This window comes from Metopolophium dirhodum, chromosome 7 (genome assembly GCF_019925205.1).
Source record: "Metopolophium dirhodum isolate CAU chromosome 7, ASM1992520v1, whole genome shotgun sequence".
Lineage (NCBI taxonomy): Eukaryota > Metazoa > Arthropoda > Insecta > Hemiptera > Aphididae > Metopolophium > Metopolophium dirhodum.
The window spans coordinates 6683657-6705943 of record NC_083566.1 but is presented as its reverse complement, the minus strand read 5'-3'; the positions used below and the strand labels follow the sequence as shown (position 1 = coordinate 6705943).

The following is a 22287-nucleotide window of genomic DNA, read 5'->3' as shown; positions in this document are numbered from 1 at the left end:
ATAATACCAGATGTTAACGATTAGTGTAAAGGACTAGCATAAGTAATTTTTTCACCACAAACATATTAATTTTTTTATCTGCTAGGTCTCGTGTCGGAACTTACATTTAACCCATAGGTATATTTTAGTTTTTTTTTTTATAGTAGATAATATTAATTATTTATGAAAAACTTTCATTGTTTTACTATAAAAATTGAACGTTTTATAATTTTTTAACAATTTGAAATTGTTTGTGATTTTGGTCAAAATTTTAACTTTAAATGCTTATAAATAATGTATCTTTAATATTTTTGAATTGTTATGATAACAACTTATGAGGAACTTTGTAGAACTTTCAATGTTTTTGACTCAGCGATACTTATCGGTGCTTATAGAAAAAAATAGAAAATATCTTACTTATTTAAATATTAAACCATGCATAGAAAAAGCTAATACAAATATTATGCGAAAATGTCATGTACCTACAGGTTTTGTCGAAAACTGGTTGTGCGTAAAATATCCCGTTTTTCCTTAATTTTTTTTTCCAGTGCTTTTGAAAATTACTGCGGGATATTTCAATTTTAACCTTTTAAATGTACCGAGTAGATTAACTTTCTTACCAGCAAAATACTTAAATTGAGATTTAAGCATAATTTCGACCACTTATAGTGTATATTCATGTACACAGATCACAGGCACAAAAAAAATTTAAAACATCATTGTAAAATCAATACATTCATCCCACCGCTCAAAATGTAAAATAACGATAAACTGGAAGTCTTATGAAAAATCAGTTTTTAACTAAATAGTTTTTTTAGTGTAACTCAAAAACGATTAACCGTAGAAACTTGAAAAGTTAACCGAATGGTCATTATAAGTATTTTATACACATTGTATGATTTTCAAAATATTTCTTTTTGAGCTATTAATAAACATTTTTAGTTTTTTCTATATACCGATAAAGAATATTCATTAGGTAAAATAGGTTGGAAACTGAACACAAGATTCCTCATAAGTAAGTCATACTGAAATCTAAAAATCCAAAAAATATATAAATTTAAGTTCAAATTTGGTCAAAATTAGATATTTAAACGATATACTTTCAAAAGTATTTAGTAATTTTGTTGTAATTCAAAAATATTATTAATGGGGACTTGAAACGTTTAGCTATATAATTTATAATAATAGTTAAATTATTATATTATATAGTACACAGTACAATACATAGTATAATAATATTTTATTATATTATTTACTATATTGTAGTATTATACATTTATACATACAATGACATTTTCAAATGCAATGTTTTTGGAAAAAAATAACATAACTTATCGTATAACTAATGTCTAATAGTAAAATAAATAACTTTAATAGCAATATAATTATTAAAATATATCATGAAATTTACTTAGTAGGTATATTTAGTAATATACACTGACAGGTGGCTGCCTTCTTTCGGAATCGTTTTTTGTATACAATGATTTATCATTTGAATCAAATTAACACGTCATACATTACAGCGATTTGCTCAATGACGAGGTACTCTCGACACCTATGATACATCTGTACAGCAGAGCAGTTGCCTTCTCTTCCACTTGTTTTTTCTTGAACGATTGTTGGTTATTCAACCATGCATGAAAGTACCAATACCTAACTATTAATATATTACACACCATAATAATATATAGAGATTAATTTGAGGTAAATATTATGGGCGTAAGCCTATATCAATTGCGCCAAAAACCACAGATAAAAAAAATTATAGGTTTAAAAAAGGTAATTCGTTATTATTTCACAGAACGATATTGAGGTGCGGGTCGGCGTATATACACACCGATTGCGCCAGCACATAATATAATATTATACGTTTTTCTATCTACATTCGATATAATAAGAAATTCACCAAAACGGAATATCGGATATAAGATATATCCATCGACAACCACCAGAAAATATATTATTATCTCGAAACAAAACGAAGGTACACAAATTATTTTACATTTTTTCAATTGATCAGTTTGTAGCACATATATATAACAACAATGTTTTACATATCTGTGGTATCGTCGTTCATTCAATATAGTCTATAAAATAAAATATCAATAATAATTCGTACCTATTATTCTAACATATTATAATATAGGTATTTATTTATTATTATTTCAATATTTATAATTTCGTCAGCGTACTGCCAAAAGACATTAACGGCAAAATGTCAATATTTTTTTTATTCTAGTGTATAAATTTGAGCTCCACAATTTGTGTAGACTGTAGATTCACAAAACATTAAAATCTCTATAAAAACATGTCTTTTTTTAGCTTGTTTGATATTCATTATTATTGTATTGTTTTATTGTAAAAAGTAAGATTTACTTTAATTTGACTGGTTAGTGTGATAGGTTTATGGGATATAAAACAATAAAAAATAGTAATATTATTTTGTATTATAGGAAAAATAAACAAAATCCTAGAGAAACTTTTTAATAATTTAAGACACCATTTACCAACAATTGCATTTTTACCGTTAATGCGATTTGGCAAGAAGCCGACGATTTATAAAAATGGTCGGAGTACCTATAATAAATAGGTACTAGATGTGATGTTACATATATTTTATATTTTTGTAAAACCATTTTTAAGAACTATTAGCCTTAGAATAAGCATTTTAATAACTGAAAAACTACTTGTTCGAATTTTAAATTAAGTACTTACAACAACAATTTCAAAAAATTATCTAATGAATAATTTACAGTAAAAAGAGGGATACTTTTTCGAAAAACAAAATTTGTATTGGCACAGGACTTTAATAGTACCAAAAATAATATGATTTTAATGCACATTTAAAAATTCCAAAAATCAGAAATTGAATAAATTCATTATTAAATGAAAAAATTAGGGTGAGCATGCTTTTTGAATTACTCTGTATAGTGTGCATGTCAAAATCCTGTACAAATGGACATTGACAAATTCAACACATTGAGTGGCTTAAACAATTTAATTTACTTATGTGTATTTTGATAGAATGATCGTACTTATGTATAAAACATATATTTACAAATTCACAAACCTAATAATATGATGTAAGAACAAATATCAGTAATCTAATTAAAATAAAGAATACACTCTACAGGTAAATAGGTATAAGTTTAAAGTTTTAAACGTAGGTTTTGTTTTTGTTTGGTATTTACACATTTATTATTCAATTTGTGTTAGTTACATAAATATCTTAAAATATTCAAATGAAATGAATAACTTAAAAAATAGTATCAATAATTTTAAACTTAAGGTAATAATGTAACATAATATAACATTGTATTATAAATTATAATAGTTAATAGGTAGATACATCAGATAAAATATCGGTATGAAAATATTATAATCTTCACGTATCGCGTCATCAAACATTTGCGTCGTCACATTCATAATATCTAATTCAAATTAAACAATTTAAAAACAAAGTAATAATATTATAATGGTAAGCACATTTCGTCGAGGTGGATAATAATTTTTAATTACCATCCAACTGTATAACACGCGTTCAGTCAAGTCTGAATAATATCACACACGCAAGTGCGTAAAATATTTTTAAAAAAAATAAATAAAACTATCGCAACCGTTGTCGAAAAAAGCGATTTGGACCAACTATCGGGCGTACGCATATAATATAATATAGCATAATATGATTTACTCATTATTTATGTATGTGACGTCACGGAATGCTTATATTATGTTATTATTATTATTATTATTAATATTATTGAGCACTTATCTGTTATCATGGTCCACGGACGATAACAATATAATAATAATAGTATATTTTAATATTACAATTTTTCAATAAATAGCATTAATATATAATAACGGTTTATAAATATTGCGCAAGGACAATGATATACCTATAATATGCACTAACCAAAGCTATACAAAACACCACATGGTTTGGTAACACTGAATTTTTCATTTTGTCACCGGCCGTAATAATATTGTTATAATAGTTCAATGTTTTAATTGTTCACGGAGCGGGTAAGCGAAATATTTTAATAACAATACGAACGTGTAATCATTATTTATAAAATACAATACAGTAATGTATACGTAATTTAGGAACGGAGTGATCCATTTAATAACGATGTCTACGCTTATAATATTCCATATCGATTTTGTGAGTACGACGAAAGCATGAATTGTTTTTTATACGGCTTGAAGTATAATATTTTATGATACCACATTTTTACAAAGAAATCTTGTCATTGAATACTATATTATAAAATTTTAATTTTTTTTTTAGTTTTTGAATGTCGATGTATGGATGTAAACAAACACTTCAAACTACATAACATTATTAGGTAAGTATAGTAAATGTACTTTTTTTCGAAATTACAAAAATCAACTCGGAAAGTAATCACAGCCGCTGACAATAACGCCAATAATCAATAAATCATCAATAATCACCACCGCGGTTCAATAATGTTGGGTACACGGTGTACCAGGAGTATAATGTGGCACGAGATTGCATTTCGGAACTACATTTGAATGTGTCCGCGCCGATCATCAGGACACGCCCGGCCGAACAATAAATAAATTACATCATGGGTGGTATAATAATATAATAAGTACATCATCACGGTCGTGACGTTGTGTACCGATGCGGTGCGCAACGTCACCAGACACGACGTCACAACCGTGGTCGCGGTATAGAACCGCATCACTTGCACGAGCACGTGACCACCCTCATGTCGGGGTAGCTCTTGAGCAGCACGTGGTTGGACCGGTCCATGTAGAGCAGCGTGAGCGGTGCGAGCGTGTCGGGCACGCAAGAGGGCTCCGGCACGTCCCACAGCCGGCCGAACGACCTGGCCAAGCTCTGGACGGTCGCGTGGTTGGTAGGCTTGGACCCCTTGCCCAGCGGGAACAGGCAACCGCCCGCGCAGTAGTTGGTCTCGAACCCCTTCGGGTAGATCACCCAGTCTTCCCAGCCGATGTCTGCGAAGTTGAGCACCAGCTTCTCCATCCGGCACTGGTCCGCGCCGGTAAACGTGATCGTGTCACCCGTGTCCACGGCCTGCAAGACGCGCGTCATAAATTATAGTAAATTATTAAATAAGTAACAACGCCACTAATGAGCAAGTACGTGGCAAATTAAAATAAAATATATATCTAATATATATACCGGGTTTATATACATTTGTTTTAGATCCACTTACGTATAAGGCCACTCATTATTTCAAAAACCAATTTGTTGTACATCATTTTAAGCCTTAACAATTGTAATAATATGTTTCCGAAATGTTGTTTTGTAACGAATTAAAATTATGCGAACAAAATATTTTAAAAAATTTTAGAGATTTCTAAAACAAAGATTGTCTTATGTAAAATGGATCACTCCGTATGTATAGGAATGATTAGGGCTTTGGATAACGTTTTATTTTTCGTTGATAATTTATTATATTAAATATATCGAAAAACAGTGCACCGATAGCACATACGTATTATCGATATCATTTACGGCGTAACACTAAAAACATATTATTTATTATAAACCAGCAAAAAAGTTTAAACTCCTTAGTATATTGTAAACCTATCTACCCTAGTCCTCGTTATTTTGTTAATTTAATGTTTATTTAGTTTTGTTTATCACCAATAAACCTACACCATATGAAAAAGAAAAAAAAACGTGCACTGTTGCACACAGTTGTTTGACTAAGTTAGGTATTTCAGGGGGCCACCCAGTCCGCTCCTCATGTATTTTAAATTGTTTGTCCGGTACATAATAATAATTATTATCGATTATATCTGTTATGTAATAATAAATCAAATAAAAACTATTGTCATAAATATTATGGGTATATTGATTGTATTATCATTAGTTTATTCATTGATTTAATTAAATCCATTATCTATGGAAAATCAAGGTTTTTAAATTTATATTTTAAAATTAGTTACCTATGGGAATTTATTTTATATATTTATTTTAATTTATTTTACTTTACACAAAATAATTTACTTAAATATTAAAAATCAATAAAAGCCGCGATGCTTTCGACAAAGTTAATTCTTCTGAACACAAAATTGATACGTTATAGCTACGGTAGTGAGACATCACGGAGATAATCTGAACATATTCATGACGGGAAGTGTAAAACCTAATCAGTAAATTTATTAATCCTATTTTTAGTTGTAATAATTTTAAGTATTTTCAAAATTAATATAATATAAATATAAATGTATCGTAAAATATTAAGACCGTATTCGCTCACAATCGACTTATCATTGAATTCAAATTTAACACATATATTACAGTGACTTACTCAATGACGAAGTACATTTTCACCTATTGTAGTAAAGCAAAGCGGTTACCTAGTACCTTATTTTTATTTATTTATTATTTTTACTATTTATAATTTAGTTATTTAAATAAAAACTAAAAAGTGTTCATTCCAATGAATAGTTGTTTTAATCGTCCGTGGAATGATTATTTATTTACAATACAAGGAAATATTTGTCATAATACATTAGTTCTACTGTGTTTTATATACTACATGTTCGTATTATTATAAAATAGCCTAAATAAATACTCTGGGACGGCGCCTGTATTCTGCCAAAATGACAAACTTTGACATTTAATTAACTGCGGTCTACAAGTAGTTGCATCTACAAATAATTATATATTTTATTACATTAAAATCTAAATTGTTTAATACGTATTAAAAACCACATTGAAAATATTTTTACTCTAATAATTTCAAATCATTATGATTCCAAATTAATATTTTTTTTACGTTAAAAAAGTACTTAAATAATTATCTAAATTCCAAAATATACCACAAAAATTGTTTAAAAAATTCATCAACTTTTTATACTTTAAATTATTTTTTTCATTAGCTTTTTTTAATCGCTTTTTAATAGGTTTTATACTATGCTTGAGCTAGCTACTGCAGTGTGTTTTATTTATACATATTATACTTTCTTTAATTACTTACTAAACCTGATTAAATATTGCAGGATGGAATTTTTACTTATCCGCTCAATTACAATTTATTAATGAATCGACTTATTACAATTTTATATTATTAAGGAGTATTATGCACTATTACATATTTGCATACGCTGTACCTATATTTTTAATTCTATGCAGGAGTTATTGGCTTTACAATTATTACGTATTTTTATTTCGGAAAACATTTTGCATTTAAAGGTAGTTTAAAATATTCATAATGGAACATAATATATATTAAAATCAAAGTATAGATAGTATACTTTAGAGTATAAAAAATAAAAATAAAACACTGAAAAACTATTCGTAAAACTTAAGACAAAATATAGTTACACTTGTACCTATAATATAGATGTCTTATTCACATGGACCAATTTGAAACTTTAATAATTACTATAAAGCTTTAACAAAATCAAAAATATTATACTTATTTAAATAATGTAACGATTTGTTATATTAGAAAAATATTACATTTTTAATTTGAAATGACGATTATACTTATATAATATTAAGGCGCCCGGTGCCGATACCATAATAGTATAGTGACTTAGCTTAATGAAATAACCAAAGATAAGAATCAGAATAATAACTCATTGTTTATATTTTTATTTAAGTGTAAATATTTTATTACCTGTAGTTTATTGACTCGTGATACTTTTTGCTTCTTTTTCTTTCGTTTTGGCTCACTCGTGAAATGATTTCGCTTAACGTCGATTTCATTATCAGCCACTGACCTCTTGCGTCTTTTAATTGTAGTTTCAAACAGTAAGTTTGCCAATTCGTGGCCTTTTGCATATCCACCACCAGTGGTTATCGAATACAACACTAGTCCAATAGATAATTTTGCCGCACCTTCCATCTGGACGACTAGTTGGTCGAAGCCATTTAATGGCTGTGGACCCAAAGCGTTGACCAAATCTAAAGTGCCATGTATTGTTCCCGACCCTAAATACGTTTTCGATACGGTTTGTTTAGGCAAAGCGAAAAATGATACATTTATGGCCTTGCTAAATTGACGATTTGTGTTAGGTTCAAGCTGAAGGACTGCTTTTTGGACGAGTTCGGAGGGTTCAAGTGTACTCAGGTCATAAACAAACTGACTGAACGCGCCATGTGATTCTGAAATAAAATAAAATACACGCATATTACCATCATGAAATAAAACTACCTAGGTACTTAGCAGGAAGTTTTTAAAAAAATGTTTTAAAATAAATGCTATTTATCTTTTGTTAAGATTTTAATAAAGCGACATGGTCTCCATTAGTGTAATTGTAACATTATAGTATATTTATAATCGAATTTATATACACTATTAAATTGTTTATAAATTACCACATTAGCATTGTAAAACCAAATAATTGTTATATTGGAATTACTGGTGATTAAATGTCAAGGTAGTTGGATTATTTATGGTATTTAACCATTCAGGTACCTAGGTATTAAGTTCTTTAACAATTATTTTATATTTTAATTTCCTTTTAATGGTCGTAAATAGTAATACTATTTATTTGTTTCCATTAACAATATTACAGTAATACAGTTAATCTTTATTTTTTATATAGAAATATAATATAATTACTATTTGCAGTAGGTAATGTAGGACGTCTCTAAAAACTATATAACAATATATACTATGAGGTACCTGCTACATCGTTTATATATTTCATTAACTGTACATTTTTTATTTCATTATATTTTATCTATACTAGGGATCTTGAACCTTTTTAGTCTGCAGACCATCTATGTTTTTTTAAATCTCGCGGGCTACATTAATTGTAATAAAAACAATTATTAAATGATTAAAATTTGTTAAAAAATACATTAAAATGTGTTCACGCATGTATCAAATAAAGACAAGGCGGGTTAAGGCCCCAGATCTGTACTATTGTCTATTATTTACAGATTTGTCAACTTACTTTTAAAATATGAAATAAAATGGTTACAGATATCTAATAGATAATGTCGTGTTTTTTGTGTACTTAAATGTATGTTCAAATAGTTGACTGAATAGAAAATTAAAAAAATTATTATTGTATTATATTATTGTGGTGACAATTACGTGGAATAAAACATATTGATAGAATTGATTAAACCGTAATTATGAAGTTAAAATATAATATAGATACCATTGTTGTAAATTGTAGTGTACTTATTTTATTGAAGTATTTTCCAAGTACGGGTCTATTATAATAATATATCTTCTTTGGATTGATTTTGATCAAACGTAGTATTTTTCGACAACCCATAATCACGTTTTACAAGCATAATAAACTAGGGTGTTTAATATCATTATTGCGAACACGCGAATCTGTCAGTGCTGTCGTTACCTCCTCCCACGTGTCATACCACCCCGACCTCCATAGTCATATTTATAATAAACGCATGTAGCATGTACCTACCTATACTGCATATACCTGTACGTACTTTAAAACGTCGATAATCCGTTTATCTTTTTCTTGTATCGTGCAAGTCGCAGATAACGACCCCTTAAATCCGATTTGTCGGAGCCAGACTGACAAGGCAGAATCTCAACAGAAATCCAGTTTTTAAAATATATATTATCTAATGTAATCCCGAATTCCTCGTGTATTCCCATGTACCTTAATAATAATCGTATGTAAGTATGTGTGTGTGTGGTTTGGGGGATTGGGGGTTGTGGAAGGGGTGTGGGTGGTAAGAGGAGTTACAAAGGATTAAAAACGTGTGTCGCCCCAGAGACACGTCTGCCCAAGTATGGGACGGGCAGTGGCAGCGGCGGCGGTCTCGACGGCGACGGCGACGGCGGCAGTGGCGGCGACGAACCAATTGACAAGCCATTAGATTAGACACTCGCATTGACCCTAAGGACGCGACGACGACGACGACGACGACGACAACGAGCACCTGCATTTATGTGTATCTTACCTCGGACAAAAGTCTTTTGTCCCTGGCGCCACGACCATTTCCTACGGCCCACCGCTGGGTTACATTTTGTCTTCTTCTTTTACACACAACCCCACCCATACAACATTTTTTTTTCACTTTGTTCGCTCCTCACACATATATTTTATAGTATGCTGCACATGATATTTAACGAAAATTGCCTCCCAAACAGGCCAAATATTCTACAAGACTAAAATCGTAAAAACAATTACAATCGTTTTTTCATACACACAGAAAGCCCTCGTGTCTGCAGACAACAAGATGACAAATACTTATGGAGAGTAGTAATATTATTATTATTTTTATTTTTTCGTGTGTTTCCATAACGACGATGTTCCTAAACGTTATCCAGACGGCGTCGCTACGCAAATTAAACGGAAGTAGAGTAGGCAAGGCGCCAAATTTGAAAACTCCGAAAACGACCCTTTTTTCCCCGTACGCTTTGTATGTATATACACCCCGAATACCAGAATTTATGTCTTTTTCTAATGCTTGTATGAAGTGTCGTCGACACACCCGTACTACATTCTGTATAAACGAAATTCCAAATTACTATAGAAATTCAAACACAATAACAATAATAACATTATATTATGTTATACTGTACTGGAAGAAATCAAACATAGAAGTAAGTATAATGATCCACTGTAATTAACAAAATTTCATTAAATATGAGTACAAAAGTATAATATATATATACAGTTAAAATGAACATAATATACATTTATTTTGTAAAATCTAAAGTCAAAATTATAATTAAAATATATTATGCAAACTATTTATTCAAAATTACTAAGACAAGTAAAAATTCCATAACCAATCATTCAAAATTCAAATTATTGCATGAGTTTCAATTTTAATAATCTTATAATGGATATAGGCACTACGGATTTGTAATTAAGTTATACGAAGTTCTAAAAACAATCAATCCAGTGGAAAGTTTTCAGTTGTTATTCGAGTCAACTCTTTACACCGAACTTTGACAATAATTGGATTTCTGCGACCAACCAACCAGGGCTTAAATGAACTTTTATTTTCACATACCGACCTGACTTGACAATTAGATCCGATGAAGTCGAAAAGTAATTTATAGAAATGAGTCACTGGCCAACTCGAGCACACTCAATAATCAATACAATAGTCATAAGATATTTTAAAATATTTTGAATACATCAAAACCAGATTAAACAAACAATAATTATAAATTGTTTTATTCGATGCGTAAAAACAATATTACCGGGTATAGGTGATATAGTAATATTGGCAAAGAACTTAACGTCGTACTTTTATTTATTTATTTTGAATGATGTTTGAATTTGGAAGGTAGGTAGGTATAATATATACTTAATTTAAGTGCTATAAATCAAAATAAAGTAAATCAATATAATAAAATATACCCCATGAAAATAAATAACAAAAGATCAACAAAATACTACTTTAAAGTATTACACTAATACGCAACACAATACTTTTGTTACAGTATTTTAAAGACATATTTTTAGGTCACCTGGTTTGACGCCACTGGGTTTTTTTTTTGGCGCCTACACAAGAAAGGTAAACGCACAGAATTGTATACTATGCTGTTCGTATAGACATAAAGTATAAATGTTCATATATTTTATATGGTATCAGGTGTATTAGTTAATAGTTCAAAATGTTGCTACGAATAACCCTATTGTACTTTGTTGTATTACTAAAACCAACAAATCTCTTGAAATTGCATATTATTGATTTAAATATTAAGATATATACATTAGACTAAGAATATTAAGTGATTATCGGATATTTGTTTGCGTATATAATATAGTAACACCATTATAGTTATCACAAACCTAAACTTAAGTATTTATTATTTACTAATAAATAATTGTAATAGTTATTACCAAAACTAATTTAAAACAAATATTACTACATTTGTAAATATACTACAATATACTTATGCGATTTAACACATACAAATTTAGGCCGTTTTTAAAAAAAAATAAAATATTTTTTCACCCACATAATTTTAATGTCAGTTGAAGTATTTTTTAAAATTATACCTATTACCTAACTTATAGTTAGGGGTGACAATATACTAAAATGCTTTCAATACACTTCCAACCGAACATTAACCTTCATTTAAAATATTTAACGCGTTATTGTACCGTAAGCAAGATTTTAATAACTTTAGTCATTTTTAAATGAATAATAATTTTACAAAAAAATAATATAAAACATATAGGTATATTAATGTTAAAGATCTTATTATTAGTTATACGGTAAATAATAGGTATAACAAATATTTCATGTCAAAGCAAAATTATATAACATTTTAATTTAAACATTGGTATCTACTTAATTATATATATTTTAGAACCTCTTTAAATTTAAATATCTCAGGAATATATAATCTCATTAATCTGCTACATTATGCTAATATTTGCAAATTAAATACTTATTAGGTAAACAAATTGTATTATTTCCAGTTTATTATAAATACTTTGATATTTATCAGATATTGCTATACCCGCACCACAATATAATATGTTGATATCTCAGAAATATTAATCTGATACTTGCAATCCTGATATCTATATCATATAAATATTGAAAATAAAGTATACCAGAGACACAAAAATATCAATAAAATAAATACTTATTATTGTAGTTTCTTTTTAAATGTATTATTGATTTCATGCAACATGGTATTTAATATACCTACTTAAGTAATATATATATATTATGATTGGCACTTTTTTCACTAACACTTCGAAGTGCCTTAATTGGGAATCCTCATCACTATATTATGTAATAATTTATTTTATTAATTAACCTTATTGTTCAGTTCTGTAACAGATGGTCTAAATATAAAATGTTATGGTAAAACAAAATATTTAATAATATAACTGCTCAGAAGTGTTTGAAGAAAAAACAGGGGTATAATAAAATAACGTTGTATTCGATTTTCTGTAATCTCTTCAATGTGTTTAATACAATTGATTAAATGCAGTGGCGTAGCCAGGATTTTGTTTTTGGGAGTGGAACTACCTAATGATTTGTTATATAGCTATATAAGGGAGGCTTAACTAGGATCCGTCATAAGTATGCCATACTGATTCCTTAAGTGTATATAACAATTTAGACTTTTGCAGTAATCTTCGTACAGATTAAAATTTTAATACAATGTTACATTTAGCGTAATAGAATCACAAAACACTGAAATCATTTTTAAATGTCCATGAAATTTCTGAGAGGCCCGCTCATTCCCCTGTCACCTGACTATACGCGTGATAATAATATATAATATGACTAGCTGATCTCGTGCACTTCGTTTTCCGTTAAATGTATCAACTCTATATGACTCAAACTTTGTTCAGTTCGTTATTTAATATTCGGTGTATGGTGTTCAAAATTTATCTTAAATTTTCCGTTGCCCGGAATAAGAATTCTGATTCGCAGCAGTACATTATCAGGTAGGCAATCTACCTGCGGTAGATCGCGGACCCCGCCGTGCTGTTTGTACGTAAGTGTATGATTTAACTCTAAAGTATCAAAGTTATACCAAGTTTTTGTCGTTTTTACTTAATTCCACCTACGATGGATTAATATAATCAATTTATACAAAATCCTATCCTAACCTAACCGTACTAAAATCCGATGAATAAAAAAAAACAAATTTAACGCTTTATAAATTAACCTATTTTCTTCCCAGAGGTCTAATCTACCCACAAACATTAATTTATATACATATATCTAACTATATAAATACAGAGACTATAACTATATAGACTAAACTCTAGAACTACTTATCAGATCTTCTTGTATATTATATTTTATATATATGTATATTGACAAAAAATAATAATACAAATCAACAAACATGCCCAATTAACCAATAGCAACATAAAACTTTCTTTCATATGAACCTGCTTCGTGAAATACTCTTTCGTTTAAAAAAAAATCAAGAAGATCTGATAAGTAATTCCAGAGTTCAGTCAGTACAGAGATTTTCATTTCACGTGTTTATAGTTTGATATTATATTACAGTTTATATTTAAAAAGTAAAGCAAATAGTTTTTTTTTTTTATTATTATCATTATTATTATTATTAAAAACCCATGGCAACCTTTTATAAACAAAAATGTCCATTGGAAATCCCCGTTTGAGCACCTCCCGGGGTTGGTCCTCTCCCTTTTCAAATTAGCCTATCTTTTAAGTTCGGCCATATTACACACATTGTAAAAATGTCATCAAGATCGGTCCAGTAGTTTCGGAGTTTATTCCGGACAAAGACGTGACACGGTATTTTTATATATAAGATATAGGTAGGTACCTAATAATTAACATTATAAATCAATGGGAACTATACGTTTGTCTATTACTATTTTTTACAATATTAAAAATAAGCCACTACTGTTAAAATATCATTGATTTTGTTATATTTTGTTGATAGTGAATACCATTTGGTATAGTGTTTATTAGTAGGTAGGTAATAGCAAACAGTTGAAATTCTTACCTACATACCTAAATATGCCTTTATACCTACATTGGAAGTATAAGAATGAAAATAGGTTCAGAATCTAAAATAAATTACATACATTGATAAATAATCGATTTTATAGATAATAAATACAACTTATAAACAAAGAGAGTTCGTATGATATTATAAATATTGTAATTTAAAACGTAGTTAAACTTTTATTTAGTAGTTTTCAGTCGATTTGTATTTGTATTTTGTATCATTTTACGTAATTTTAAGAAAATTAACGCTCGGCAGATCACATTTAGATTCGTTAGGTTAAAAATTAGAGTGAATTGACCTATTATGAAACTTGATGGTCAGAACATTATCTGTGTTGGTATGTGAGTTTCATACAACATAGTTCAGTTTTTAGTACATTTTGCGTATATTATAGTACAGCGTAAATTGAAAATGCTCATATTTCACTTAAAAACTGAATAACGTACTACTATTGGTTACAAATACTAGTGTTTATAACCAACGATAATACATATTATACATATTTAATGTATTATAGTATAGTATAATATAATATCTAGTCTGTTTTTATAAATACATAACATAATATTATAGTGATCTGATTTTGTAATGTATATAATTGATTGTCGTTACCCGTCGTCGGCGTGATGCTCCTTATCACGTCGTATCGCCTGTTTCCCGTGTCTTCGTATAACTCGTACATGTAGCTGGGTATCTGGACGTCGGCGGTGCGGTTTTCCATCGTCTCGATGCGGAACATCTTCATCAGAGTGTCGCCAACGCCTTCCGCCGCTCGGCAACAGTACGGCGCGGCGAGCACCGCTACGGCAACGATCGCGTACAGACGACACATGGCCGGCATACAATGTGCGTCGGCTAAACGTGGAGAAATACGCGCGAATTTCGTACGGTAGAACGTGTTCTGTCGACGACCCGTGTGTGACACTTGCAAGGGACCAGACGCGACTGTAGCCACTTTGGTCTTGGTCTCTCCTCCGCAGGTAGATGCGACGGTGACGATGGGTGTGTACCTGACCTACGCACGCAGAGAGACCATTATTATTATTATTATTATTATTATTATTATTATATAGTACCTACCTGTCCCCGGGACGACCTCTTCTCATACCGGCCGTGGTACATGTCGTTTGCGTAAGCGTGTCGAACCTTTTTTTTTTCCACTTCTTTCCCTCCACTCGCGCACACCGCACTGCCGTGTGGCATCGACAATTAAATATGGACCGGAACGTATATCAAAGGGAAACGGGTCCACGATCTCGGCCATTAGAATAATATTCGTAGAAAGGCGCGTCAATAAACGGAAAAACGTGTTTAACGTATTTGTTTTGTTTTGATTCTTTTTTTTCCTTCTTCCGTCACATCACTCGGCGGACTGCGGCAGTGCGTCTTGCCGAAGCAACCTGTTAAGATATAAGCACGTTCCCGAAACGCGAGAGTTAAATGCTTTGTAAATATTTAAAAAGGATTACATTTATATTATATTTTTCAATATTTTTGCAGATGGTTATAATTCCAACACAACAATAATATTATTATTGTCCACGGAATGCCACGTTTCTAATACGGAAAATAAATAAAACCGCCCAAAAATGTCTTTCGAATATTTACGATGAATATGATTGTAAATTCTATCAAAAATGTATTATTGTTGCAACAATACGAAATTAATTTAGTTAATTCTTACCGACAATATGATAATATTATATTTTAACAGTGTGTTCTGGATGTAGCCATCTAGGCATTCATGTAAAAACACTTAGGTATGCTGTTACATAAACCATAAACGTATACTACACGTGAATACATTGGTTACAATAATCAATATGATTCTTCGAAATCACAATCGTTTTTGAAACATGTGCATCTAGTCCCAAAAATATTTATTATTGAAGTTTTCATTTTTCTAAAATGTTTTAGGTACATTTAAATTTGTCAACGAGAGTAAAAAAAATCACGAATAAAATCTATTTTTCAAATACTTCTAATTTAATCCACTTAAGTTTGTTCTAATAAAATCACAATATGAATACATAGGTAAGCACTCTGTTCAATTGTAATCTACTAATCTGTATTATACAATATGACATATTGCGTAGGAACTAGTAATTATTTTCGTATCGAGTCAACCATATTCAAGCAGTAGATGTTAAGAGTATAGCTTTTGCAAAGTTAAAAATCCATTGTTCTATTAATTTTGAAAAAATGTTATTATTACATACTAAATGATTACTCGGTGGTAAAAATATAACAATGATGTGTATTTGAATAATTGTTCCATTTAGATAATGACGGACATAGTGTTGTTTTTATAAAAAAAATGAGTATTTTACACACGTTTATGAATGTTGACATTTTTGCTGTAATCCTAAAAAAAAAAGCAAAAACTTCTTTCCTACAGTTAATGTTGTTACAAATCGAAACTAATACATTGTAAATAATTAACTTTAAAATAATTAAGACAAAGATCTTTATCAAAATTAATAATAATAAAAACTTCACTCGTGCAAATAATACGTTCAATATTTTTTTTCAGAAATTAAAACAAAGATGCAGTGTTATTTTTTAATAATTTAGGATTTAGGAATAGGTTAATAGGTTAATAAGATATCAATACAGCAATAACACTAACATTTGTGAATATACGATAATGTAAAAAGTACGATTTTTAAATATAATATAATTAGTTATATAAATTAAATTGCAACACATTAAATAATTAAATAATTAAGTAAAAAGTATAAAAGTAATGAATTTGAGTTCTGGTGACTTAAACAAAAGATAAGGTTTATAACGATAAAAAGGTCAAATTATAAAGAAACTCAGTTATTATTAAAAGAAAAATGAAAGGCAAAAATGAAGAAAGGCGCGTGACAAGAAATCATAATGTCTTTATAATACGTTTTAATAAAGAAAACCACTGAAATAATATTTTATTATGTCGCATAAAAATTTGAACGCATATTTTAAAATAGCTTGTATAGTATGAACAACTATTTGAATACTAAATAATATTTATTTTTTGATAATAAATTAAAATAAATGCTTTCAAATTATAAATAATAATTAAACTAACCGAAATTGTCATGGAAATACAGAAACTAGTACCTATATCCTGCAGTCATTCAATGTATACCGGTCCGTATTACCAGTCTGTACATTATAAAATGAAAAATTGTTAAATTTCAAGTTATTCTTAACTTGAAAATTAATAGTTTCGCTATGTAGGTACCTAATAATCATGATTATCATAATCTGAACTGTGGATTTAATGCATTCATATTCCACGTCATTTTAATGTAATTTTGCATGTCTTCAAAATTATACTCTAAGGGAATAATGGGCCTGTCATATAGAATCAATCAAATTTTTTTTTTTTATAATAGAGGGACATGTTTTACAGCCTAAATTGATCTTTATATTTCAACATTTTTATGTCGAACTTAATATTTTAATATGTCTTAAAACAAAATTAATTATCAAAATTCAATAGTTCTTCGATGCTTGAGAGTTTTCTATGTAAAATGTAAAATTATTTTTGTTAATTAAATCCCGTTACTCCTCAGGTAGTAGATTTATGGAAATAATTAGGGTTATAGCGGAAACTACGATATAATTTTTGAATTTGATAGAATTACAGAAAATTTAGAAAATCGGCACCGGACCGATATCACCGCTACGGGTTGATATTTTTCTGTTACCTATCTACACATATTTAAGATACTGAGCAAAGCGATTAAAGTAATGGTTTGTACAATGATCGATTTTGTTTTAATTTGTTGTATCTAATTAGAAAACGAATGACTTGAAATTTTCACCAAATGGTTATTTTTAGCATTGTATGTAGATGGTATTATTTTCAAAATATGTTGACTCTTATTGAACCGTTTATTTATTTTTTTTGCTAAAAATTTAAAAAATGCTGCTCGGTCAAAAAGCATGAAAATGTAATACAAGGATTCTCATAAAATGTTATCATAACCATTTAAAAATATTAAATATATGACTTTTTCATACGTATATGAATTTCTAAATTTGACTGAATTTGTCAAATACACGGAAATATACAAATTATTTTGTTACAAATGTACTAATAAAATGTTCATTCTAATATTTTTACGTTTGCCAAGTTATGGGTTAAAATTAAAACAAAGAATAACGATTTTAGTTATTTTGTTGGAATTCAAATATATTAATTAAGGGAACTTGACATTTGCACGTAGGTACCAGTGTTGTTATATTTTACTATATATTTATATAACGAAATTTTCAAAATATTTAGATTAATTGTATGCCTATTTATCCCATAATATAACTTTTGCCCTATAATTAATATAGTAAATATAGCAATAAACATATAAGATATAATAATATCGAAGTAAAAAAGTTACTTAAGTACCAGATGTGGATAGCCTATCTCGGTTTCATCTATCCTTGGACAATTCTGGGTAATACGCGTCTACTACCTATATGATAAAATAAATTAGCAATATTGTGTGACAGACCGTCTTCATTCGTAATGCGTATACAATAATTTATCATTAAATTCAAATTTAACACATCCAATACGCAGTAACTTACTCATTGACATGAGGTACACTCGGCATTTTAAAAATATTTAATGCACATGTACCTACATTTTATTTGTTGGCATTCAATTCATAGTCATGAATTAGATAAGCTTAGTATGGTCTTAATTTATTTATTGATATATAAGATAATGTCTGTGCATAGAAAAAATCAAAAAAGTAACGATGCAAAATAATTAACTATTTTATCAGTTGAACAGCCATAACTTAATTAAAATTAATTAACTAGATACTCAATTACGAATTACTTTTACCTTAATAAAACTACAGTAAACTGTTAATATTTAGGTACCTATTTATTTTTTTTTCTTGGCTAACAGGCCATTAAGGGTTTTTACCGTTTCCACCAAATATCTCCTACGTTCTCGATCATAAGCTTTTTCATTTTCCGTGGTCCCCAGGCTTTCCAAATCTTTGTTTCCGCTGGGCTTATTGATTATTACCTTATGTAGTTATGTATTAGCTTATCCTTGGTTGGGTATTATAACTTATGTTTGGTATATTAAAAATGCTTTCGACGTTTTCATTGTTCTATCTCTCATAATATCTTCCTTACTCCGGGTTTAGTGTGGGACCGATAGACCATATTATATCTTAAGGTATAGGATATTAGGATTTTCCACTCAAATACTAGAAGTCTAAAGATCATCGTATCTCGTTGTTGCTCAAGTTTCATAGGCATACAATACATTATAAATGTATAACAGTATAGGACGTAGATAGACTATATATAGCTTCGTTTTAGTTTCTCTTGATAGTTTAGATAGTTACCTTCATGATGATATGCGTACTTCTCATTTCGTGATATCCTCTATTTGCCGAAACATGTCTCAGCCTTACTTAATTTATTTATGTAGGTATATAAAGGTACTGTATATTAATATACTATGCACAGATACAAAACGTTTTACACGATAAACGTGATTGAAATAACATAGGTTAATATAAAAACAATGTAATGAATTAGGATTTACAAATTCAAATTGATATGAAAAGCCAATTTATTATTTATCTCGAAATTATATATGCAATATTGTGCATCATTTATATGCACAAAGTTGTGTAGACTTATTTATTATTGAATAATTGAATTTGATTGTTAATGGAAATGGAGTATATTTAAACCGAATCGTACCTGTTGTGCATTAGTAATGAGTAATGGCCAATGTGTATGTAAAACAATTATAATTACATTTTACAATACCATAAATTAATCAATTTATATTGTTTTTAAAATTATAAATGAGGAATTTAACCTAAATTATTGTTTATTATTTACATTAAAATTGCATTAATTTTGAATAGTCAGATATTTACCAAGTATTTTTAAAATGTTTAATCTAAAAGACGTATCAAAATACTAAAAATGTCATTCCAAACATTACAGACTCAACACAATTCCTTAAGAGGACGCCACACAAGCATTTGTTGTCTCCGTCTTACAAACGTACAACATGGCAAATTTTACGTTCACAATAACACAATTTACTCTGTAATTTCTAAAACTTGAGTGAATTTACCTCTCTTTTATAAAATTTAAAGGTACGATTATTATCTAGGAAGGTTATATTGATATTATTTTTAAGTAAGTTAATCATTTTAAAATGTACAAATAATTTTAAGTTTAAAAATGGTCATAACTTGCTTCTATCAATAAAAACCTTTGAAATGCCCTAGATAATAACCTTATCTTTACATTTTATAAAGAAGTAAATTCGCTCTAATGTTAGAAATTATAGAGTAAATTGTGTTATTGTGAACATAAAATTCACTCTAATTTTAGAAACAACAGAGTAAAATGTGTTAATACTTAATGTGAACGTAAAATTTGACATGTTGTACGTTTGTAAGACGGAGACAACAAATACCCGTGTGGCGTCTTCTTAATACCTCAACTTACATCTAACATAACCTACGCAGAAATCTTCCTTCAATGACTAAAGACAAGGTTTTAGACTTTTAGAGATCAGTTACAAATTACAATACCAAAAAATAAAAACCGTATTTATAACTGTCATTTTTAAATCATCATAGTTACAATATATTTAAACCTATTATAATGAAGATTATCTTTAGTGCATAATGTTTAATGCTTGTTTACTATTTGTCCAGATTTATAATTATACATAAGTAAACAGCTAAAATTAAAAAAAAAATAAATCAGAATTAGAATAAACCGATGGTTGTTTCAATCGAAGTTTTTTAATTATTATTTATTTTGATAATGATCTTTGTCTTACGCAGTCAATTATTTACAATGTATTAGTTTCGATTTTACAACATTAAGTGTAGGAAAGAAGTTTTTGCTTTTTTTTAGGATTGCTACAAAAATGTCAACATTCATAGACGTGTGTAAAAATGTAATAATATACTCGTGTTGTAATAAAAACAACACAAAGGAAAACTCAAAGGTGCCTGACAAATCACTCTGCATACTTTGGTATTTACATTTGATATTATATACGACAATGTAATAATTATGGTGTATAGCTTATTTAAAATGTACCCATCCATCTGTAGTATTACTATATATAATGATAATAATATATTGAAATTTGTCGAATTGTGTTGTCACGCGAATTGATCATCTTTTAAATGTATGGCATGTACATTGTATATATTATTATTATTATTATACACATACCTACATATTGTATGACAGTTGCCAATTCTCGTGGCAAACGAGAAACCGCACATTTTGCATCCAACACTAATTTCCTGTATCAATGTGTGTTGCATAATTCAACGCCAACCCCGCGTGGCAACACGACCGCACCAATAACACGCGTATTAATAATTATGTGAATTATTGTTGTATGTTTCTATAGGGTATACCGTATAGGTGGGTACGTGACTGCGAAACGGTTCGAGTCGTATATTATAATAATAAGTAATGCTAAGCAAAATAAAAAATATATAATATGCGTTCGTTTTGAGGGAACGAGTTAACGATATTTTATGCGAAACACCTTTGTGCGTACGTGATTGGTACGTGCTATACCACAACCCCACGCAGACCCCGTAGACCGTACAATATATATTATTTTTCTGTGCCCATGCCGGCAAGCTTAAGGAAATTTGCACGTTTTATATTTTCTGGTAGGCACCTCTATTCACTAAATTTCCGTGGAAATAGGTGTAAACACAGTCCATACCTATATACATAATATAATAAATAGGCGTGCGTACCGAGGTAGCGTGTTCAAAATATATATATATATAATATATCATGCGTATGCAGAAAGGTACACGTGCTGTGTTCCTCTTTACAAGTGTCAATACGGGCGGCCCCGGACGGG

General features: G+C 29.2%; 1 protein-coding gene across 1 annotated transcript; it reads right to left on the bottom strand.

The window, feature by feature from the left end:
* Window positions 1–2759: 2759 nt before the first annotated feature.
* Window positions 2760–15631, bottom strand: LOC132949491 (bone morphogenetic protein 4-like). The gene is made up of 4 exons (XM_061020409.1): window positions 15483–15631; window positions 15015–15417; window positions 7608–8095; window positions 2760–5044 (listed from the first exon to the last, which is right to left on the bottom strand). Exons 1-4 carry the CDS (start codon window positions 15603–15605, stop codon window positions 4688–4690), a joined length of 1371 nt encoding a protein of 456 aa, XP_060876392.1. The 5' UTR covers window positions 15606–15631; the 3' UTR covers window positions 2760–4687.
* Between the last annotated feature and the right edge of the window lie 6656 nt (window positions 15632–22287).

Excerpts from the sequence above, each read along its gene's own strand:
- LOC132949491 (XM_061020409.1), bottom strand. The coding sequence starts at position 15,605 with ATGCCACACGGCAGTGCGGTGTGCGCGAGTGGAGGGAAAGAAGTGGAA. Across the intron at positions 15,418-15,482 it reads AGAGGTCGTCCCGGGGACAG|GTCAGGTACACACCCATCGT; the intron begins GTAGGTACTATA and ends CTGCGTGCGTAG. Across the intron at positions 8,096-15,014 it reads GAGCATCACGCCGACGACGG|AATCACATGGCGCGTTCAGT; the intron begins GTAACGACAATC and ends ATTTTATTTCAG.